At 40.3% G+C, this 24,781-nt stretch overlaps 1 protein-coding gene across 1 annotated transcript in view; it reads left to right on the forward strand.

Annotated features, from left to right (window-relative positions):
- Positions 1-24,781, forward strand: part of CDH13 (cadherin 13) — a 388,341-nt gene that overhangs the window by 97,783 nt on the left and 265,777 nt on the right. Inside the window, exon 2 of the mRNA XM_083370604.1 lies at positions 2,323-2,434. Within this exon, the coding sequence (XP_083226730.1) occupies positions 2,323-2,434 (112 nt within the window). The remainder of the gene's footprint in view (positions 1-2,322; positions 2,435-24,781) is intronic.

The raw sequence follows: 24,781 nt of genomic DNA on the forward strand, positions 1-24,781 counted from the left end.
ATGCATGCACACCCACAAAGATACACATACATGTTGGCCTAGGTAGACATGTTGCTAATTAATCACATGGCTTTTGTGGAGAGTTCTACCCTGTTCATCTTCTTGATAAAAAGCTGCCTGAGAAAAACGCAAGGATACGGTAATTCATTACGGAATGAGGTTTACAATCACACCCCACATTTCCCCCTGTCAGTTTTGTTAACACACTGCTGGTGTAAGCCTCCAAAGGAGGTGCAAATGAATTGAAGGAGCTAAACACTACAGCAAAACGTGTCTGTCTGTTGCTTTGTGAAACTTGGAAAACAAAATGGAAAAATGGAGAACTCTTGGTGCATTGACTTCAGTCAAGTTGCTCATTTATTTATTAATTAAATTTATTTGCCACCCATTTCATTTCAAAGCAACCCTGGATGGCTTATAGCAGAGTAAAATAGATTCTCGGAGGTTCATGGTAGGTGGTTAAAGATGCTGAGCTCATCAGCCAGAAAACTGACAGTCCAGGTTCAAGACCCAAGAACTGTGTGATGGGGTGAGCTCCAGCTCCTGCCCAATTAGCAGTTTGAAAGCATGAAAATGTGAGTAAATTAATAGGTACCACTTTGGTGGGAAAATAACAGCATTCCGTGCACCTTTGGAGTATAGTCATGCTGGCCACTTGACCATAGAAATTTCTTCAGACAATGCTGGCTCCCTCGGTCAAGAAATGGAGATGAGCACCACACCCTAGAATTTGATATGACGGGATAGGGGAAACCTTTACTTTTTTTAGAGTCTATTGCATTGGCAAAAGACTAGATTACCAAAACATGGAAACTGGATTATTTATTTGGTATTGTATTTGTTTATTATTTATTTGCACCCTGGCCCTCATTTATTAATGAGTATATTAGAGTGGGATCTCCCTAACTTGTTTGCTTTTCTTTCTAATGAAGATCTGGTCTCATGCAGAGGATGCTAATCACTTACTGGATTATACAATATTCTTGTTCTGCAATGTTTTGGTTTAATTTCATTCCCTGGGTTAAGACTACTATCCTAGTTCCATCTCAGAAGGCCAAAGGGTCCTTCAAATCATGCAAAACTGAAATCCAAATAAAGTCATTTCCCTCCCTCTGCTTCTTTAGATTCTTCTCCTCAGTTTTCTGTTGTGTCATTCATATTTCATGGTGGCCCTTTTATGGTTGGTAGTTATGGATGGTGTTGTGATGATTTGCAGAGTAGGACAGGAAACCAAATTAGTCATTACAAGCTTAAGTCAGCGTTTTATGGAAAGCGTAAACCTTGTGAACTCTTTCTTTTTCTCTAGTTGATCACTTGCACAAAAGGGCAAATTTTGGCACACACCATTTAAGATGAGAAATGTGTCCATCTGCTAAGTCTGAGCTTGCCAACTTGTCTTGTCATTAACCACTCTTTGTCTCTGCTTTCCTTCTTTGTTTCCTCATCATATTAACAGCAAAAGCTTCTATGGTCTCTAGTTGTCAACTCAGTTCCAGGGAAAGGAAAGGAGTCATCCATGCTTTATTAGTATGGTTCGCCACAAGCAAACTACAAGAATTCTGATGGGTGGTTTTGCTTGAAACAAACCACCTTTCAAAGCCTGATGATGGTAGGGGCTGGCAGCTTATAATGACTAGTTTGGGTTGTCTTTCCAAGACGAGTTTCATTTGCAGTTATTCTCACGAGATCAGCTTGACCTACCCACTTTGGGCACAAATGTTTTTGTTGTTAAAACTATATGAGCGCAAATTGAAAGTTCATGTTCTAGGAAATTTGTATGGGCTCTGAACACCTTCAACAGTGGTGGGCAAAGAAGACATCTCCCCTGCATATTTTGGCCAGTGGCAAATCTTCAGATGTTATTGGAGAAGGAGCGACGGAAGTAGGGGCAGAGTTAAAAGATAGATCAGCCTGGAATCCCCTAAGTAATCATAAGCAGACTAAGTCCAATGTCCGTGGAATTCTGTTGCTCTTTATCTAACTCCAAGCAGGTGCTAACCATTAGTTGAGAAGATTCCTGTGCATAGGTTGGTCAGCAATAATTCAGTTTAACTGGGCCTTCACACGTGGACCTGGTCTTTCACTCCTGACAGATGTTCATTGATATAATTTGTCACCTGCCCAACAGAAGAAACGTCCTTCTCTCTTTCAATTCAGGTGAAATGCCTTTTTATGCCCCAAGGCAACACTGAGCAAATTTTAAAAGGATGGGACCACTTCTAATCTCACCAAGGTTGAATCCATCTGTGCTATTATTTGCAAGAGCTGGCATCAAAGGTGAACTAGCAGATATGAAAACTCTCTTTCTTTGCTTTTTTTCAGGTGCTGCTCCCTATGCTCACAAAGGATTTAGAATGCATTCCGGGATTTCAGCAAAAGGTTTTTCACATTGAACATCCGTCCACATTCACAGTGGGCCAACCGATTCTGAACTGTAAGAAATCTTATTTTCATCCCTCTCGCTCTTGTTCTTTTATTTTATTTTTTTCACGTGCACCAAATATATATATATATATATGACTGAGTGTCCCTATAAATGTTTGGAATGTACTAACAACTCACTACCCTTGTGAAAAGAGGTCCTCTGTGGTTTCTACTTGAATTATATAGAAGAGTGGCAGCTTTTTAATTTTTAAAAAACTTTTGCTAATTCTGCATTCATGCAAACATTGACCTTTGCTGTGGCTTTTGCTTTCTGTGTGTCTTGAAAAGCTTGTGTACTTAAATGGTTGCTAATGTGAATATCAACATGGACTTGGGGAACAGACGTGTGTGACCTTTCGCCCTGAGCCACGTGGTTGCTTGAATTCAATTATCGGTTTCATTCTGGTAGTGCAGAATCACAGCAGAAGTTCTTGATTTAAACCATGGATGAAATGTGGACATATGCTATTTCTAGTGTGTGGTGAACTTTGGAATTTGGCCCCATTTTTTTTTTTTGGCTTTGGAACAGTGATGTTTGTAGTATGGATGAAGCAGATAGCCAAAAATTCATTTCAATAAGACAGGTGTCAAATTAAAATGTTGGCACTGGTGTACCGGGCATTGTGAGTTTGGCCGGCTTAGAAGTGGAGACCAAATGGTCCATGAAGCTTTAACCCTGCTTTGTACACTTGAGAGGTTTTGTCCAGGTACTAAGGAAGTTTGCAAAGGACATTTGTTTTACGGGGGGCTTTTATGGATGCAGAAACTCAAAAAGGCCAGAAAACCCTGGATTTTGAGGATTAGACTTTCTTTACTAGGGCTTGTTAGGAGAAGCTTCAGTCCTTGATTTATGTCCAGATGTGAGCTCAAAATTTCTGTTGTTAAGTGAGTTTAGCCCCATTTTTCAACCTTCCTTGCCACAGTTGTTAAGTGAATCACTGCAGTTGTTAAGTTAATAGCATGGTTGTTAAGTGAATCTGGCTTCCCCATGGACTTTGCTTGTCAGAAGGTCACAAAATGTGATCACGTGACCCCGGGACACTGCGACCGTCATAAATATGAGTCAGTTGTCAAATGTCTGAATTTTGATCACAAGACCACCAGGATGCTGCAATGGTTGCAAGTGTGAAAAATGGCCGTAAGTCACTTTTCTTCAGTGCCATTGTCATTTTGAATGTTCACTAAATGAATGATTGTAACTCAAGGACTACCTGTAGTTAGCAGTGACTTTTTTAAAAAAAAAGTTCCCTTAGGTAATTAAGGTATGGACTGTTAGACAATCTTGAGCCTTAAAAGTGCTGGAGAGATTGCTAATTTTGGGGAAATGTTTTGGGCTTGAATTTGTGCCTTATGTGAACCCCAGTCCTGATTCCTAAACTAATTATTTTCCATTTTTGAGGTTGCTAGGGGTAATGAACAATCTCCTAGCAGTTGCTAGGGGTAATGAACAATCTCTCCTCTGACATTCTCTTTCCTGGCTTTCCTTATATGTCTCTTTTTATATCTCTAGAATTGAAGCAACAGTGGAAAACTCACTGAATTTTCTATATTCCCCAGTTGGTGTGATGTAAAGTATATCTACTCTTAAGAATATTGTTGGTTGCTGGAGCTAAAGTCCAGATGTTATCTGAGTTCCCAAATATTTCTTTTTAATGTGATTTTCCTATTTTCTACTGATCTTTGTCAATAGAATAGAATAGAATAGAATAGAATAGAATAGAATAGAATAAGATATAAGAATAGAATAAGATATAAGGATAGAATAGAATAGAATAGAATCATGATAGAATAGAATAGAATAGAATAGAATAGAATAGAATAGAATAGAATAGAATAGAATAGAATAGAATAGAATCATGATAGAATTAATAGGAATAGAATAGAATAGAATAGAATAGAATAGAATAGAATAGAATAGAATAGAATAGAATAGAATAGAATAGAATTAATAGGAATAGAATAGAATAAGATATAAGAATAGAATAGAATAGAATAGAATAGAATAGAATAGAATAGAATAGAATAGAATAGAATAGAATAGAATAGAATAGAATTAATAGGAATAGAATAGAATAGAATAGAATAGAATAGAACAGAACAGAACAGAACAGAATAGAATAGAATAGAATAGAATAGAATAGAATAGAATAGAATAGAATAGAATTAATAGGAATAGAATAGAATAGAATAAGATATAAGAATAGAATAAGATATAAGAATAGAATAAGATATAAGAATAGAATAGAATAGAATAGAATAGAATAGAATAGAATAGAATAGAATAGAATAGAATAGAATAGAATAGAATAGAATAGAATAGAATAGAATAATAGAATAGAATGGTATCTTGGAGGTCTTCAGCCCCCTCCTCAGGAAGGAGAACCTATCCCATTTCAGACAAGTGACAGTCTGAAAAACCTCCAGGGATGGAGTCTTTTGCCACTGGTCACATCAAAGAACTCTGCAGTTGAAGCTCCTCTAGCTTGGGTGGCAGATTTCTGTCTGTTCTTCATGTTTTTACCCGCAGAGAAGGAACATGCTGTTTCAGCCACATTTGATTATGCCATTTGTGATGACCCAGCAGATTGTGCTGGAGTGAAACTGGAACAATAATTAAAGCACAGTTATTGATATTAATTTGGGGGAGAAGGGGGGACAAACGGCTGTTCGTTGTCTGGGACTAAGAAATGGAAAGAGACAGGAACAATCATCATTAGAGAGGACAAAATCTCGAACTGCCGTGCATTGTCAGGCTCAGCATACTAAACTATTGTTCTGATCAGAAGTTGTAAGTCCCATCAAAGATGTTTTGAAGATTGTGGTCATTTGAGGGTCCAACAAGCCCTTATTAGCACATTTATGCACCTCTGTGATTGAAATAACTGCTGCCCCATATTAAGAAGAGGAATATAATTGTATCTGCATTCCAGTATTTATGAATATTTATCTAGCTTGCACTCAGAAAGTAATGAGTACAGTAGGTTTTTAGAAGGTGAAGGCAGTGATACATATAACAACCTCATAAATATAGTCCCCTTACTGCCATTTTGCAAATGGGGGACTGAAGTAGAAAAGAGAATAAGCTGAAGACACCAACTGGAACCAATAACTTTCCAGGTTAGGCTATATTCCTGTTTATATTCACTAAAAATAAGAGTGTATGCATTCATTGCTTCTTAATGCACACAGTATGCATGTATTTATTCTTTAATTAAACTTGTATATGACCAGTTTCATGGAACAACTCACAAGAAGGGTCCAGGTACTGTATTTTTCCATGTATAAGACGCTATTTTTTTTCCTGCAAACACCCTGTTCAAAAATCAGGTGCATCTTACACAAGTGCAGCGTCTTAAACACAAAAAAATAACGGTAACCTTCCCAGCCCAGGGCATGTCTGTGTGGGTTCTTTACATGCCGCTGCCATGCTGCCTGGTACAGGAGGATATCATTGGCCTGAGATGCCACCTGGAGGGGGAGAAAGCCGGCCCGAGATGCTGCCTGGTGCTGGAGGATCGCAGTGCCCCAACGATGCCGCCGGTCCCACTGAAGCCGCCTTCTATGACCCGTTTTTCACCGGTGCAGCTCAGGCTGAAGCCGCAAGAGGCCCCAGGAAGCCGCCTCAGTACAGTGATTGACAGCTGAGGGGGTGGGCATGACTAAGCCTGCAGAGTGCCATCTGATTGGAGGAAGTCGCCTCCCTTGTATGATGGTACCAAAAAGTACCAGTAATTGGGGGATGTCTTATACAAGGGTGCGTCTTATAGACGGAAAAATACGGTAGCATCATAACCATCAACCCTCATGCACCAAGCATCACGATTAGCTGAAACCCTACTTCTCCTCCATGGAAAAGTAACCAAGGTTAGTCATGTGCTGGTGACTTGGACAAAAGCACCTATTGCTTCTGACCCTTCCTTGCCAACATAAGACCTAGTGGGGTTAGAGAGAAGACTAGGAGAAGGATGACATTGTCAAAAGAGAAGGATGGATGTGCTAAGAAGCAAAAACAGAAGCTGGACAGCAGATCTTCTGCAATACCAGCAGCTGGATGGTTACTTGTCCATTTGATTGTTTTCTCTCTCAATCTCCTCTCTTCATTGGAAGTCTCGGTTCTTGAAATGGTTGTCAGAATCTTGTCATGGGGGGGCAAAAGTTTCATAAAATGGACAGCATGTGCTATCAACCATGAGTCAGACTCTCTATTGATTACTTCTTTCTAGCTTTATTGTTTTTTGGTATCAAGTAGAAAATTATGAAGGTGCTATAGTACAGGTTACACACAAGGGTGGACCATAAATCAAACTCTCCAGATTGGTTAGGATGTACAATAAATTGTTTGTTGTGGTTGTCCCAGACTGCCTACTAAAGGGAGGGAGTCCTCTGGGTTCCCTCTGTTCCTCAGTAGATTCTCCTAGGTGCAGACCAGCTCCTGTTCCTTTTCCGTGAGTTTTTCAGAAATATTCAACATCAGAATCAAAGTCTTCTCAAAGGCCTTCTTCTTTGGAGAAATGATGCATTTCTTCAGTGAATAATCTACTTTGTTGATTGATTCGCTAAACGTGTTATATATAATTATTTGAATCTGGTGGCTAGAGTGAGCACTGTACTAAAAACCAAAGGATGGTTTGTTGCTGAGATGCCTGAAAATTTATGTTGTGATTCAGGGTCAGCCTGTGGGTTCGGCAGTTGGGTCGGACAACTCAGAGGAGGAGGGGGGTGTTGAAGAGCTTGCTGAGGGGGTTGGAGAGCTTGCTGATGAGAGCCCTCAGCCAGGCCCCTCCCACCTGGTCACCACGGAGACCCAGCTGTGTGAGCCTGACAGCGTGGATGAAGATGACCCACAGCTGGCCCTGTTCAAGGATGCCCGACGCAGGAGGCAGTTAATCAGGAGTAAACAGAGGAAGGCAATGGGGCACCTCGGAAGGAGGCAGAGAGAAGCCACGCCCTGAACTGTATAAAAGGGGAATGCGTGGGAGGGCTGGTTTGCTGAAGGCAACCGCTTGATTAGTTCCTGTTTCATAGCTCCTGTTTCATGGTTGGTGTCTTGTTTTGCTCTGTTTTATGTTAATAAATTTGGCAGGCTTAATTCCAGCCTCTTCCCGTTTGTAAAGGCGTTGTCCCTGCCTTTTCTGCAGGGCCAATAGCAGGCTGGTACAGAACAATTTAAGGGTTTTAAGCAGCCTCATCAATATTTTTCTTATTATCCATTGGACTATCCTGAGTGCTTTTTTAAAAAAAAATTGACATCACTAAAGAACAATGTAATTTAGCAGTTGTATGCAGTCCACCATGATTATGTAAATTAACAGAGCAAATATGCAAAGCTAGTTGAACAGAGGTTGCCTTTGGGGTCTTCAGTAACCTAAGTACTTTTGATGCTTGGCTGAAAAGTGAAACAAAATTATCATATTTTGCCTATGTAAAAGAGAGAATCTCTTTTCCCCACCTTGATTATTTAAAAACGGTTTCACATGCTGATTGTCCAATCTGCAGTTCTTCCTCCTGTCTCCCAAGGTCATTTCCACACACCATGCCATGGACAGAGCAATTGTTGGTTATCAGTCCCGAAAAGGTGCATTGCACAATAAGGAAGCACTGTGGAAGAAGATCTTTTCCCAGAATGCTCACTGAGTAGTCTCAACAAACATGGAACCCCTGGTGCCAAGGGAGAGGCCATTTACAACTGGGAGAAGATGGCGTGACCCACTTCTGTTGGGATGGGATAACTTGCCACACCAACAGCCAAACTCACTGCAGACAACTCACCACAGTCAACACACTATGGGACAACTAGTTGCAGGACAATTCAACAAATACAGAAGATACATTAACTTCGATGGAGCCATGGCCAGTAATAATAAAATAAAGAAAGTCAATCCAGAAATACAAGCGCTGCAGTATTTTCGATGAAAACGTGGTGAATCAATAATAAAAATAACCGAATGAAATGATTAATACAGCTTTGAATGTTCTGCAGCGAGTTGTCCTAGACCTCATTTCTGTAACTTTCCTTGTGACTATTTCACCCTCTTCTCTCTCTAATTTCCCTCATGAAAATTACCCTGCAGTCTTAAGAGACATCTCAGGGCAAGGAAAAATAGAGCACAATAGACGAATCAGTGTAACAGCAACTGAAATGTTGCTGTTCATAGTTGCGCTAGTGGTTATCCTTCCAGCTTTCTTTCTTCTTCTGTGAGTGATGTCTTTATCTCCCGATCAATATCTCAAACGGCTACTGTAGTTGCTGGTTCTTCTTTCCTTCATTCTCCTTTAGGTAGTTCAGCAGGACTTTGTCAAATATATAGGAAAAAATCCTTGCAGGCAATTTCTCACTTTTTGACCTGAAGCTGAAATCTTCAGTGGCCAGAAAATATTTTTTTTTGTACCGCTTTTATAACATCACCAAGTTAGCAATGTCTTCATACACAGTCTTCTCTCTTTAAGAGACCAGTGTTTTGAATAATATGCTTCCTGTTATCGCAGGGAGATGCAAATTTAGATTGCATATCTTCATCCCTTTTTTACATTTCATTTCGACTACTACTGGGTGAATTTTTTTAAAAAAAACATATTTTTGAAGTACCTGTTTAAGCAACCCTTGCATCTTTATTTAATGTGTTAATTTGGTGAGGAATGGGAAACCTATCGCATATATAGCAGGCACTTTGTGTTTGCAAAAATTGAATTGCTCACAGAAAAGAGTTACATTGATTTTCTTTAAATACGTCTTCGGTGCTTTAAAAAGTGAAAATTCTCCTGTACAGTGATCTGATGTGGATTAGCACATATTATATCCAGTGGTGGGATTCAAATATGTCAACAACCGGTTCTCTGTGTGGATGTCACTTCTGGAAGTCCATTCTGGGTTTGGGCAATACAAAATTAGCTACCAGGTCTGCCAAAGTGGTGCAAACTGGCTGAATCCCACTACTGATTGTGTCACTGTAAATTATAATGACAATGAAATTGAGATGTTACTGTTCGTTTATCTTTAAAAACTTGCATGCAGTGTATTGTTAGGTGGAATTTCTTTTAAACACACCCTTGCAGAAAGCAATACTCTGGGTCTCTCTAGTTCTAGTCCATAACCATCACACAATGTTGCCTATCTAGAAGAAAGTGTTATGTATTAGGTTTGGCTTGACTTGACGTGTTCCGTGGAGCTCACCATTGCTGCCTTCTTATGGTTTGGCAAAATCAGTCGATCATGGTGGACCCTAGTTAAGCAAGCCATTGCCTAAAACCCAAAGGTGCTTGTTCAAAAGGCAACTGGACGTTGTTTGTTCAAAAGGCAACTAGACTGGAAAAAACAAAGTCCAGGTGCCTTTTGAACAAGCAACTTTGGGACAACCATGACCTGGATGACTGAGAGTCTCCATAGACATTGCCTAGCACAGTATGTCAATCAATCCAAGTGTCCACCTTAAAGTAGCTTCCTCAATCTTCAACTGATACGTTTCAGGAGTCCTTGTTCATGTGACTTCTTCTGTGGAAGGAAGATCATGTGGCATTAATCATGTTTTATTTTTAGCCAGCCCGATTTGTGATTTGGGGATTTTTTTTTTAAAAAAAGGCAACTGACAATGACTCAAATGCTACAGATGACAAATGAAGGCAATTAATGCAAAGCACGAGGAAGGAACATCCTGCATAGTAAGGCGGGAAGTCTGCGGCCAATCATTTAAACAAAGAGAGTTGTGAGCTTTAATTCTGATGTTAATTAATGACTGGCCTCTCCTGTCATTTCATTTACATGATGGATTATGTTTCCCAACCTTGCAGTCCTTCAGGTGAGGGTGGATTGGTGGCCCTTCTTTGGCTGTCCATCAGTGGCTCTATGGTTTTGCCGGACCTTCATGGAGAATTTCAGTCCCTTCGACTTAGCTTCTCCTAAGCTGAAGCAAATTAAACTCTTGACATGGTGATTTATTAACGCATTAATCATAGATGTCAAAAGATGTCTCTGCCACATTCTACACCTCTTCTTATATACAGAGTAATGGAGTAATAGAGTTGGAACGGACCTTGGGGGTCTTCTAGTCCAATCCCCTGCTCAAGCAGAAAACCTTATACTATTTCAAACATACAGGGAGCCTTTGACTTGCAATCATTCAATTAGTGACTGTTCAAAGTTACAACAGCACTCAAAAATGGTGGCTGGTCCTCACACTTTTGACTGTTGCAGCGTCCCCATGGATTAAAGTGCTTAAAATTTGAGTGCTTGGTAACCGGTGTGTATTTAGGATGATAAATGCAGAATCCCATGTGATCACATTATCATAATTCAAACACTTGGCAACTGGCTTGCATTTGGGATGGTTGCACTGTCCTGGGCAGGGGTGTGTGTGTCCTCATGATAGACATTTGCGACCTTCCCAGTCAATGGATGAAGCTGGATTCACTTAATACCTTCAGGATTCGCTTAATAATGGCAGTGATTCACTGGAAAACCCTGGCAAAAATGGTCATAAAATCAGGGATAAATCACTTAACGACTGCCTTGCTTATCCAATGATCCCAGTTGTGGTTGTAAATCGAGGATTACCAATCTTGATTATCTGGTTCCTTGCTTGGCCTCTGTCAAAATTCACCCTCTTCATTTCCTGGGTGTTTGTCCTAAGAAAACAGAGCTCTTCTTCCATTTAACTGGAGCTTCTGATGTCCCAGAATAATTAAGGTTTGAATTTAGTTCTCCTAGAGGAGACTTCCTTGCCGAGCCTGGGTTTACATCTAAGTACAGTCAGTTAAAGGCTACGAGATATATTTTTCCTCTTGAACCTTCCTGGTGAAGATCGTGGGCATTTTATCTCTTGCCTGGACCTTGCCTGGTCCTCAAAAGAAGCTTTGGCTTCCAATCACAGCTTGTCAACCTCCAGGTGTCAATCTGTTGCTTTCCCAGAGGGGGCACATCTGTTATTAAATTGGACCTGAGGGGAGAAAATGAGTTCTAAACTCAGCTTTGATCTTTGTGCCTCTCCTTTTAATGTTAACTTTTAAAGGACATTTCAGATCAGAGGAGAGCTATTATACTGAGCGGTGTGAGGGGAAATTAATTGGTCGCTCATTTGCACTAACGAAACTCAGCCTAAATGGGAGTCCAGACAGGGCTGCAAAATGTTTGCCTTTCATTTATTTCCATGGCTGCTGACAGATCAGCCTCCTTGCTGAAAGGAGGCCAAAGGAAAAAAAATCCCCAAAGCAACTGTGGGTAGTCCTTGACTTACAACCAGAATTGAGCCCCAAATTTCTGTTACTAAGCAAGGCAGTTGTTAAGTGACCTTTACCCCATGTTATGCCCTTTCTTGCCACAGTTGTTAAGAAAATCACTGCAGTTGTTAAATGAATCTGGATCTCTTCTCTTCTCTTTTCTTCTCTTCTTTTTCTCTTCTCTTCTCTTTTCTTCTCTTCTTTTTCTCTTCTCTTCTCTTCTCTTCTCTCCTCTCTCTGTCTCTTCTCTTCTCTTCTCTTCTCTTCTCTTCTCTTCTCTTCTCTTCTCTTCTCTTCTCTTCTCTTCTCTTCTCTTCTCTTCTCTTCTCTTCTCTTCTCTTTGTCTTCTCTCCTCTCCTCTCTCTGTTTCTTCTCCTCTCTCCTATTTTCTCTTCTCTTCTCTTTGTCTTCTCTCATCTCCTCTCTCTGTCTCTTCTCCTCTCTTCTCTTCTTGTTTCTCTTCTCTTCTCCTTTTCTCTTCCCTTCCCTTCCCCTCCCCTCCCATCTCCCATCCTCCTCCTCTCATTCCATTCCATTCTCTCTAAAGTTGACTGTTTTTTCACCTGTAAAGTAAGAAGGTTAATCAATTTCCTTGTACAAAAATTTAGAATAAGTAAACTGGCCAGTTTTAGAATTTAGGAATACCATTCCTGCCTGGCCATATGAAAGTCTGCAGAACCAACACCAGGATTTAGTCAATGCAAACTGACCTGTGAAAGGGCTTCTCTCCTATATAAATCTGGATGTGGACCAACCATTTCCCCATCCACCCACCCACTGGCACTGCAAACATCCTGCCTTATCCACCTAGTCCCCATTTTGCATCTAGCTCCAGGTGGTGGATCTTGGAGTCAGTGGTTCCCCCAAGCTAGAAGTCTTCCCACCACAACAATAAAATTGTAGCGCTATCCTCCAGGTAGTGCTGCAAAGTTTGATTTCCTGACAGCTTTTGGCACAGCCTCCTTTTGTCTGAGAATTATTTAATCGCCCTGCAAAAGAATGAGACATAAAAAGTTTATGCAGCCTCCGTTAGCCCCAACTGAAGACGTGCCAAGCAAAAATAACAAAGAAGGGTTCTGCAGATCTGCATCAGGTTTTATAATGGTTTGGAGATTGGGGAAATCAAAATCTAAAACAAATGTGTCATCATCATCTGTTCCTGTTTTTGCTGAGAGAATTTTATTTTGGCACAATGCACCCTCCCCAATGTAACCTGTGAGTAAATAAAGGTGATGCGTTGAGGAGAACATGCTCTATTAACTCTTGGTTAGGGTTTTAGCTCACTGAACAGGAGCAAATAGCTTTATTCGAGGTTGTGTCTATTCCTGCTTTGGTGCCAGGGACCAGCCTGGTTTGCAAAAGATGGAAAAGCTTTGGTTGGTTCAAATAAGCCAGCTGCCCTTTAATGCAGTAAATCAGTGACCAACTGCTCACAATTAAGTGTGTCAGATGCTTGTTACCCTGGGAAAAAAAAGCTTTTCATTAATTCCATTTCTGAAAGGGAAATAGATATGGAAGATTCCATGGAAGGTCATGGAGAATAAGAAAGTTAAGAGACTGGAACATTCAGATCTACAGAGACAGGCAAGTAATAGCAATAGCACTTAAACTCTCTAAGCGGTTTACAGAGTCAGCATATTTGCCCCCAACAATCTGGGTCCTCATTTTACTAATGTCGAAAGGATGGAGGGCTGAGTCAACCTTGAGCTGATGAGAATCGAACTGCTGGCAGCCGGCAGTCAGCAGAATTAGCCTGCAGTACTGCATTCTAACCGCTACACCACCACAGTAATGGCCAACCAATGGGATGTTGTGGTGGTAGACAAGGACGAGAGGACAGTGGTGGTGATAGATGTAGCAGCGCCAAGGGACAGCAGCATCAAGAAGATGTAGGAGAAGCTTTAGAAGCACCAGGGCCTGAAGGAGGAACAAGAGAGGATGTGGAAAGTCAAGACCAAAGTGGTCCCACTGGTGGCAAGAGCACTCAGGGCTGTGTCTCCTAAGCTGTAAAGCTGAAACAACATCAAAGCTGTCTGTCTAGAAGAGTGCAGGGCTAGGGACAACTAAGGTACTATAGAGAACCTTCAAACTCCAAGGCTTCTGGAAGAGGACCCATGATACAGTCCATCCATAGAGGTGAAAAAGGAATTCTTACACACACACACACACACACACACACACACACACACACAGGGGAGGGGAAGATTCAAGGTGCTGGTAATGACCTATAAAGCCCTAAATGGCTTGGGTCCGGATTATCTAAGGGAACACCTGCTGACGGCATCAACTTCCCATCGTCCTGTGCACTCCCACAGGGAGGGCCTTCTCAGGGTACCACCGGTTAAGGAATGCCGGCGGGTTATTCCCAGGGGAAGGGCGTTCTCTGTGGGTGCGCCGGCCCTATGGAACCAACTTCCCAGGGAACTCAGGACTGCCCCCGACCTTCGCTCTTTTCGCCGGGACTTGAAAACCTGGTTCTTCGAGCTGTTTGGCCCAGACTGAGGGGTTTTAATTTAATTTAATTTAATTGGATTTTAGTTTAACTTCAGGGACTGTAATTTAATTAATAGTTTTAATTGATTTTAATTTTGTATACTATGTATTTTAATTTTCCCTGTAAACCACCCTGAGTCCTATGGGAATAGGGCGGTATATAAATTTAAATAATAAATAATAAATAAATAAATAAAAGAGAGAGAGAGAGAGAGAGAGAGAGAGAGAGAGAGAGAGAGAGAGAGATTTACTCCCTTTTTCATACACAGTTGAAACCTGTGTATGAAACATTCTGAAATGTTCTGAGCCAGAATTGTAAGATGGACGGCTTAAGAGTCATTCTCTGACCAAATCAGTCTTGAACCGGTTCATTCTGTTGGTGCCCTAATAACTTCTTCTGAACATTCTCACTCAGTCTGATGGAAAGAAAAAGTGCTTTTGATGTCTTCTCCCCAAAGACATCGCAAAGGAGCACCTTCCTTGGGGTCTGTCAAACAGGAAGCATGAAGAGCAGATGTGTCTGGTGAATAGTAGGGAAAGGGGGGGGGAGAGAATTGCTCTTTCCGTAGCATTTGCTGTCATCTGTCAGCTCAAAGGCATCATCCCCCTGAAGTCTGAAACAGTGTGGGAAGAGGTGGTAAAGCAGAACTTCCTGTCACAGGGGAGGAAAACTTTCGAAAAATGAAAGTTGTCATGAGAGAGTAAATCTATTCACAAGTAGATTCTTTTTCAATTCCTCATCAGTACATACCTTGTAAAGTTTTTTTTAAAAAAACCCGAATGCATTTTCTTACAAAATACTTGTTTTTCAAACCAACGTTCTCTCAAGCTAAGCCCCTCTAATTTCCCACTTAACCTGAAGGTTTGAATCAACTTTTCTACATTTCGGAAGGAGCTTTATTTAACTTGAACAAGAGTGAAGACCCAAGAATAACCGTCTTCTAATTGGCTTTCAATCCGGAGGTCAACTCAAGCCATGCAAAATCTTTGAGCATCCGTGGGAGTAATCAGCCTTGTGTACTTATGACAGTTCATTGGAGTATTTTGAGCAAGGAAAGCAGCAATGCTTTTTCATCAAATTTTCAGAAGGAAATAGAACAATTAGCAAGAATTGATTTTTAAAAACTTGCAAAATTAAATCTCTTCGTAAATGCAGAACATGGATTCTGAAGTTCAGGATATTTTGAAGAACACTGGGGTCTGTTATGTACCATAAATGGGTGATAGGTTGAAAACTTTCAAGCAGACTCTTGAATGACCATTTGTTGAGTTGATTGATTGACTAATTATTGATGCCTTATGGTTTAGCTCTAAATGTTTTTGTAAAGAATGAGGAAGTTGAACTTGATGGAGATATGTAGGGAACTCCTTATGTGCCCAATCACACTTGGCCAATAAAATATCTTATCCTATTCCATCCCATTGAATCCCATCCCATACCATCCCATACCATCCTATCATATCCTATCCTGCATTAAGACAAGATTTTGTCTCAATATTTTGATTCCTGTAAAATCAGTAGACTCTTGGATATATCTGATTTTTCAGTAGTGATTCCATGAGGTTATATGACTGCTCTGATCCAATCCCATTTCTTGAGTGTATACTTTAGAGACATTATGCTGAAGTCTAATATAATGAAAAGCATATCTCTATGCCTAAATTTGTAAGCATTTGCAACTTATGGCACATAGAAACTTCCTACTATGAGAACAACTAATCAGTTGAATGACTTGCCTCCAGAAGTTGTGGGTGCTCTAACACTGGAAGTTTTTAAGAAGAGATTGGGCAGCCCTTTATCTGAAGTGGTGTAGCTTCTCCTGCTTGAGCGGGGGGTTGGACTAGAAGACCTCCGAGGTCCCTTCCAACTCTGTCATTCTGCATGTTCCCTATTTTTATCCTAGAGATTTCCTGAAAAATGTTTCTTCTCTCCTTTTTCCCCCTCTTAGCAGTAACCTTATCGTTTCTTGGTACCAGTCAAGAGATATATCAAATTACATTCTTCTGTTTCACCTCATAGTCCTTAGACCAGTGTTTCTCAACCTTGGCAACTTCACACTGGTGTTTTTTTTTGATGGCAGAGGAATTCTGGGAGTTGAAGTCTTAAAGTTACCATATTTGAGAAAGACTGCTCTAGACTAAGACTGTATGCTTGCCCCTGAGAAAATGAATCATACCGTGAAGAGCTTATTTTGATAGACCATAACAACTCTCTTATTCTCTCTAGGACTGACCTGAAATTTCCCAATAGATTTGTTCTGGGTCAAGAACACTTATTTTTTTTTCAACTCTTAAAGAAAGATAAACAAACAAACAGACTACTTGGCAGAATTTCCCCTGGCTCCCTTTCAGCATTATTTGTAGCATCTGTTGTTTTGCCCCTGCTGTGCCCTGAAACAATGTTTGATGTTGTGAATGGTGCAAAATGTTGGCCTAGCCACCTATATGACCAGTGTCTTCAGTGACAAGAGAAGCAAATCCTTAGGGAGAAAATAGCATTCTGTCATAATTAAAGAACTGTATCTTTCCTGCAGAAGATCTGGGGGTGGGGGTGGGGGTTAGGAGATTGCAGGGAAGAAATTGGAGAAAATTAATACTGTTTGTTTCTCTGAGTTATTTTTCTTCTGTTCTTGTGGAAACGGAGAAATCTTGGTTCTTGTATGCATTTGGAACATTCCTAGAGACTAAATTACAGCATAGCATGTAAACAAGCTGCTGAGTTCTATTTCACAGAAGACATTTTTGTACAAATAAGGAGAGGATTGGCATAAACCATGGGCCTATTTCCATTTAATGTCAGTGACAGTTGAGAAATTTAAGTAGTGACAAATTATTAGAACCAGGAGAAAAAGTGAGCCGGACAATCAATGGATTATTGAACCTGGATAACGTGGCCCTTGGCTAGTAGTATAACTCAGTACAATGCATGAAAATCAACAGTAAGAAGAAAGATGGATCTCTGTAAATGATCTATAGAAATCCCTCAAATGTTTACTCCACTTTTTTGACACTATGTCGGCACATAGTGAGTAAAGTCACCAGACTGGGGAGTCAAGAAGTGTAGCTTAGTCTGTGTACTAATCTTGATTTACCTATGTTGACTTGTCCTTGTAGAGTCTGATTTTTCCCAGGCTATTGTTTTAATGTTTTTTTTAAACCTGTTATTTTTCTGTTTTTATATTCTCTTTTAATTTTGTTAGCTGTTCAGAGTCACGAAGTTGAGATGGCTGGCCATGCAAATGGAATGAATGGATGAATGGATGGATAGATGGATGACCTGAAGAACGTATAAATTGTTTCAAGACCTGATCAAAAGTTAAATGAATCCAGACATGGAAAACTAGAACCACTTGAATTTTGCTGAGGTGCAGCTCTTGATATCTTTCACCATTAGCCATCTGGTTGGATCTGCTAAAAATCAGAGTTCAGCCACATTGGGGGTAGGGGGTGGGGTGTCTCCAAGCTTCTATATCTATTCATGGGTTAGAAATTTGTTTTGCAGATCTCCAAGGAAATGGGCCACATGTATCTCCCTGGAGACTAGCTAAGAAAACCTGTGATAAAAATAAAGTCTCCTTCAAGTTCAGCTTAACTACAGCAATAATACCAATGTGGTTTCCCAGGCCATTTTCCAGGATTTTTTTTGTCAACTTTTCAATCCAGTTTAGAGCTTTAGAATTCTTTAGAGATTTTCCCTGTAATCCTGCTTGACTTCTGATTCCAGACAAGGTGGCCCATAGCTATTAAATTTTACAATGTTTGGTCATCCATATTTGAAATAACAATAATGTTTTCCTGTTCAAGGAAGAAATAACACTAACAATATTCCGTTGTTGTTGGTTGTTAGTTGTATCTTCTGAGTGGGTGTACATGAGTAGGTAATGTTCTTTAGATTAAGTGGAAGTATTTGTCCATCACTCACTTCGGTCCTTTTGCCAAAAATCATTTCATTTTTAAGATAGAAAAGAACCATAGAAATCCTTTTGTCATAAATATAAGTTTGGGATGCCTGTAGCAAGACCATAATTTTTCTGGCTGTTTGGCACTGACTGTAAGCATAAAAATTTCAAATGACCTATAGTTATATCCTCATTATTACTTACTCGGCAGAGAAATTAGAGTCGTAGCTTACTAAAGCTGGTATAATGGTATTTATTATCTCATGCTGCTTTAGAAAGCATTCCTTGTAGCTTAATTGTATCTCTGCTTTTCCCCTCATTTCTTATACTGCGAGATAGAAAGAGGGATTGAGTATCAGGTAAGAAAAATAATTGTTATTTTCTAAATTATTCATGAGGGGGGAAAAAGTATCATTTTTCCCCTCAAACATGACAAATACGTTGAGTTGAAAACAAATGTTCTTGGGCATGCTAGGATTATTTTAATTGCATAAAAATGATGACTCCAGTACACAGATCTTGACAGATGTCATGGCTCAAAACCCCTGTGATTAATTCTCAATTTAATGCCATTTCTCCAGATTTGCTTGCCAATTCACATGGAACCAGCAGGATGCTCTGCTTTTATTTGTTGTTGTTTTTAATGTCCACATTAAATTGGCATGCACAAAATCATTATCTGTCAGTAATGCTCATACTATAAATTAGGGGAAATAATTAACTGTAAATAATGTCCATACCATTAATAATACTTTTATTACCACTAGCCTGTCCACAGATTGGCAGATGACCAAACATGGGCAGAATTTAATTCAATGTGTTTTAAGAATTTGTACCAAACTGTCATGGAGAGGGACTTTAAACATGGGTCGAAATCCACACCTCTGAAAGTTGCCAAGGTGGAGAAGCACTGCCCTCAATCTATCCAGCTGCTCTCACTGAACAACCAGTGTTTAAAATAACATTCAGAAAATGTTGAGGAGAAAAACGTCCAGTTCTGTTCCTATCGCCCTAAACCGCATTGAGAAGCCATCGAGGAAAGATCAGCACGTTGCTTGAGTGAATTCAACCATCGGATAGTCTTCTGAAGTGAACACGGTAATTAATTGCTGGGTTTTGTAATGTCGGCCAATTGCAATGGTACCCGTGATCTTAACGCCAATAAATATCCTCTGGTTATAAAGCACCGGATCCTGTTAATAATGCAATGACCTTTTTAAAAGAGACAGAGCGCTTTGTGTTATATTGCTCTATTAAATGGGCTAATTGCTAACTGTTGCTCTTAGCTACACGGCCTCTCCCAGCACTGGGAAGCAGGCAGGTGTTATTTTCCCTAAAGTGGTGTTATCTCTTGGTTTTCTATTCAGAATCCTCAAGAAGTTACATGGATGTTAACATCTGTGAGTGAGAAGTGGGGGGGGGGTATCTAAAGTTGAGAAATAAGTAAATAAAATGCTGGCTAGACTAACCCTGGGGCTGCAAAAAGGGAACATATTAAGGAAATCCACAACTTACAACAGTTCATCTACCGATCATTTGAAGTTAGAACAGCACTGCAAAAAAAGTGGCTTGTGGCTGTTTTTTCCACACTTACGACCGTTGCAGCATCCCTCCGATCAAAGTTCAGTGGCTTGGCAGCTGACTCATAGTTATGACGCTTGCCGCGTCCCTGGGGAGGGGGTCATGTGGTCCCCTTTTGTGACTTTCTGACAAGCCAAGTCAATGGGGGAAGCCGGATTTGCTTAACAGCCGGGTTAACAGCTGCAGTGATTTGCTTAACAATGGTGGCCAGAAGGGTGCTAAAGCTCACTTGACAAGCGTTTCACTGAGCAACAGAAATTGTGTTCGTAAGTCGAGGATTACCTGTGGCCCTGTTTGAATTCAGACTTGGAGAATGAGTGCTAGTAATATCAAATGGGATAGCCCTGAATGTATTTATGTATTAGATAGATAGATAGATAGATAGATAGATAGATAGATAGATAGATAGATAGATAGATAGATAGATAGATAGATAGATAGTGAAATACTGAGCCACTTAAGAATGTCAGAAAATGGCTTTCTCAAATCTTTGTTTCTCTCTTGCAGCCGGAGCTTACAATATGGGAAATGGTAAATTGTGGGAGATTTTTTTTTTTGGGTGGTGGGAGAATTTGACTGTGTTTGAAAATTTTTCTGGCAGGTTTTTCATTCACACCCTTTCTCTGGTATTGTTAATTGTAATCTAAAAATATTTATATCTATTTTCGATGCTGAGAGACAGATGGACATTTTTCCTGGCCTTTCTCTCCCATTCTCTCTTCTGCCAACTGCAGTCTGGTAGGATTCCCCTCTGCAAATACACACACACACACACAACCACACACACACGTATATGTATATACATATTTGTAAGGATAAAACGGGTCTGTAATTATGCCTGGGTTTCTACAACTATTTCCTGTAAAGAAGCCAAAACTTTTTTTGAAATAATTCCTTGGCATAAAAGTAAGTTGGACCTCATTTCTTGTTCAAATATGAAAAGAGGTATAGATTGATTGACTTCCAATTCTGGGAAGTGAATTAGAGTTTCCCATCACATTTAAAATGCTTTATTTCTTTGTTTTTATAAGGCATTTTTACTTTTACTTTTTTTATTAAAGAGTTTTACAAAAAGTTTTTACAATACATATCCCCAAAACCCACCCGCCCCAAACCAACCCCCTGCCCCCCCCCAATTCCCAGAGCTGAATACAGGGTCATAGATATAATAATCATATTCTAAGTAAAATAACAGAGTTGGAAGGGACCTTGGAGGTCTTCTAGTCCAACCCCCTGCTGAAACAAGAGACCCTATACTATTGCATACAAATGGTTGTCCAATCTCTTCTGAAAAACCTCCAGTGTTGGAGCATCCACAACTTCTGACAGCAAGCTGTTCCACTGATTAATTGTTCTAACTAGCAGGAGATCTCTCCCTAGTTCTAGATTGCTTCTCTCCTTGATTAGTTTCCATCCATTGCTTCTTGTCCTGCCTTCAGGTGCTTTGGAGTGTAGCTTGACTCCCTCTTCTTTGTGGGAGTCCCTAGATATTGGAAGACTGCTATCATGTCACTCCTCATCCTTCTCTTCATTAAACTATGTATGCACAATTCCATCAACTGTTCTTCATATGTTTCTTGGGGAGTTGAAGTACACAAGTCTTAAAGTTGACAAGGTAGGGGACTCCTATTCTAGTTCAACCCCCTGCTCAAGCAGGAGACCCTTTATTTAATTCGTTAATTCAAAATATAGTTTAAAAATTGATTTGACTTGGAAGGCAAGATTATGTCGTATAAGCCACACAAACATTTTGATACTTTCCATTTAAGTTTAACAGTTTTCAAACTGTTGTGAACATTTGCATTTTCGCTTTTTACGGAATTTACCATGCGTTCACACGTGCTGCATTCCATGGTTACACTAGCTTTGTTTCAGATGAAATGACTTCCATTGTCACAGCAGGACAGATGGCAACTTAATGCTTACTTTCTCTCCCAATATGTTCACGCTGGAACTATATTCTCCGTCAGAGTTTAAAAAGAAGGAACAGCAGCTAAACAATGCCTTCTGTGTGGTTTCTTTTCCTGTTTATTTAACAGACATCTCATTTAGAGAATGTTCCTTACTCCTTGTTTGGTTTGACTAATCGGAAACTGGGCTAACTGTGACAAATCCTAGCAAATATTTGCTAATTAACTTTGGCCTAGGCTGGAGATGATTGTATGAAAAAGGCAAGATGTCCAACTGAGGTCATTCTCTATTTCTGGCCTTAAGCTGAGCCTCAACTGTTTGTTTCTGGGCAGGAGAAAGCTACAGTTCTGCACACTTCCCAGCTTTGAGAGGGATCGGTGCAGTTTTTTAAACTAGGGGATCTGCAAAATCAAGCCCAAAGATACCATCTCAGCCAGTATGCAGGACAAACAGGTAGAAGATCAGAAGAGCACATCCCTGAACACCAACTAGCAGTCAGAAGACATGATGAAAATTCCTTAATTTTTCAACACGTGGACAGACGTCACCGGTGGTGGGATTCAAATATGTGAACAACCGGTTCTCTCTGTAGATGCCACTTCCAGAAATCCATTCTGGGTCTGGACAACAAAAAAATAGCTACCAATACTGCTGAACTGGTGCGAACTGGCTGAATCCCACCACCGGACATCACCGAAGTTTCAACAGGAAAGCTGTGAGCATCCTAGACCAAGCCAAAGTTAGCCCCAAAGTGACAAAGAATTCCTGGAAGCCGGTGTCAACATCCAACTCAAGAATCCAAATAAAACTCCAGGCTCATTCTATTTCCAAAAATCTTACTGTTTATTGAATACACTGCATGGTACTGTCGAAGCAAAACTAACTTTGAGGTTCCACCCCCCAATTCATAGACTTAAACAATAATTTTCCCAGCCAAACCCCAGCGTCTTATTTGGTCCATATAAAGAAGTTTGCTTTGTTATGGGAACTGTCTGCTTCAAATCCACACCTGTTTTGGTGTCCTTGAAAAGGTTTCAGGCTCCCATGGTCTTCAGCTGAATTGTAGAAGTTTCATTTCTCTATCTAACCCACTTGAAAGTAACATCTCCACTCCTTAATCTAAAGGCAGGTTGAAATGCAGAGGCACATACTGTAGCTGCCAAAGTTTCATCCTTGTCAGCCTGGCACTCAGACAAATTAGCCATCAACAGGCATATAGAGATCAACAACATCTACATGCCATTCAAAAAAGAGAATTGAAAAGCCAAAAAGGAAACAAAAAGACCAAGACAGCTCCCCACCAGCAATCAACACCTAGATAAATAGTGATTAACACCAAGGTTAACAATAGGCCAACAATCAAGCAGTAAAATAGCATTAGCAGTAGCACTTAGACTTATATACCACTTCATAGTGCTTTACAGCCCTCTCTAAGCAGTTTACATAGTCAGCACATTGCCCCCCCAACAATCTTGGGTCTTCATTTACCAACCTTAGAAGGATGGAAGACTGAGTCAACCTTGAGCTGGTCAGGATCGAACTCCTGGAGTGAGCAGTGAGTTAGCCTGCAGTACTGCATTCTAACCACTGCACCACCATGGCACTTATCAGATAAACAAGCAGTAAACAAGAGCCCAAGCAAGGAAAGCTCCCACCAGCACTGACAGGGCAAGTCACTGTATATAAACTCATCCACTCCCTTAAAGCACTGATGATGTTACCTGGTTGGGTAATGAACATTTGTCCAGAATAGTGTAGAATCTCCTGCTTGAGCAGGGAGTTGGGCTAGAAGACCTCCCTTCCAATCCCGTTGTTTTATGTTCTGTGCTTGTTGGAAATCCTATATGGAGTAGTGGTTCTCCTTTTCCTGGCAAATACAATGTACAGCTTATTGTACATATTCAATGAAATGCACATAATCACCAACACTTTATCTATCCCTCTTAGAAAGCATTGGAAGCTCACTCATGAGATCAATGAGAGGAACTCGACCATATTGATCACATATAATCTATTGATTGATTTCTTCTTGGACTCCAATCCTTCTGCCCTCCATCTTCCCATCCTTCAGAATCTGTAAGATAAAGTTGGGGGGCGGCATAGATTTTCTTTAAATCTCCTTACAGGGAGAAACGGGATTGCATATCAATGAGGAAAGAAGAAAAGTCTGTCTTCTCTGTGTACTGAAGGACAAGCCAATATTTAATAAGCAGCCTTCAATGCTGTGAAATTTGCCTGTACAAGACCTCCATCAAGTGGAAAATGACTTCGGCCCAAACTTTTTCTTTCTTTATACATTTATACCATGGACATTCAGCAAAATTGAGGTCTATGCCTGACTGAAGAAAAAATCTGAGATGAATCTGAGAAAATGTTGGGGAAGGAAACCTAAATGTTTCAATTTAAATCCAATTTCCTTTTTCTAAACGGATCCACAATTTTCACTTACGCTAGTTTTCTTGGTTTGAAAACAAGAGAAACTGTCTTGGGTTGCAGAGTTTGGTATATACCCAAGAGTGACTATTATAGAATGGGATTTATTTAATTCTCTCCCCCTTCCTTCCCAAACTCTAAAAAAAATATATAGAGAGCAGGCAATTTGATATTCCAAGTGTTTTGTTCAATTGAACATAAAATAAAATAAAATTTGGTCTAGCTTTTTCTAACTATTTGTTTGCCCAAACCCTATTTGTTTTTGTCTGAAAAGCATATATATTACATTGTAGTTCTGCACTAAGATTTCACAGTTTTAGTAAAGGTAAAGGTAAAGGTAAAGGTCCCCCCGCACATGTGTGCTAGTCATTTCCGACTATAGGGGCCGGTGCTCATCTCCGTTTCAAAGCCGAAGAGCCAGCGCTTGTCCGAGGACGTCTCCGTGGTCATGTGGCCGGCATGACTAGACGCCCAAGGCGCACGGAACGCTGTTACCTTCCCACCGGAGTGGTCCCTGTTTTTCTACTTGCATTTTTACGTGCTTTCGAACTGCTAGGTGGGCAGAAGCTGGGACGAGTAACAGGCGCTCACTCTGCTACGCGGCACTCGGGATTCAACCTGCCAAACTGCCGATCTTCTGATCGGCAAGCTCAGCGTCCTAACCCACTGAGCCACCACGTCCCTTTAAGTACAGGGATATAAAGTTAAACACAATTCTGAGAAATCTCTTTTCTCTCTCTTTTTCTCCTCCTTCGTCTTCACCTTCATCTTTCTTCATCTTCATCATCCCATCTATTCATCTGTTTGTTTATTCTCTCTCTCTCCCTCTC

The sequence above is a fragment of the Vipera ursinii genome (assembly GCF_947247035.1).
Source record: "Vipera ursinii genome assembly, chromosome: 10".
NCBI classification, from domain to species: domain Eukaryota; kingdom Metazoa; phylum Chordata; class Lepidosauria; order Squamata; family Viperidae; genus Vipera; species Vipera ursinii.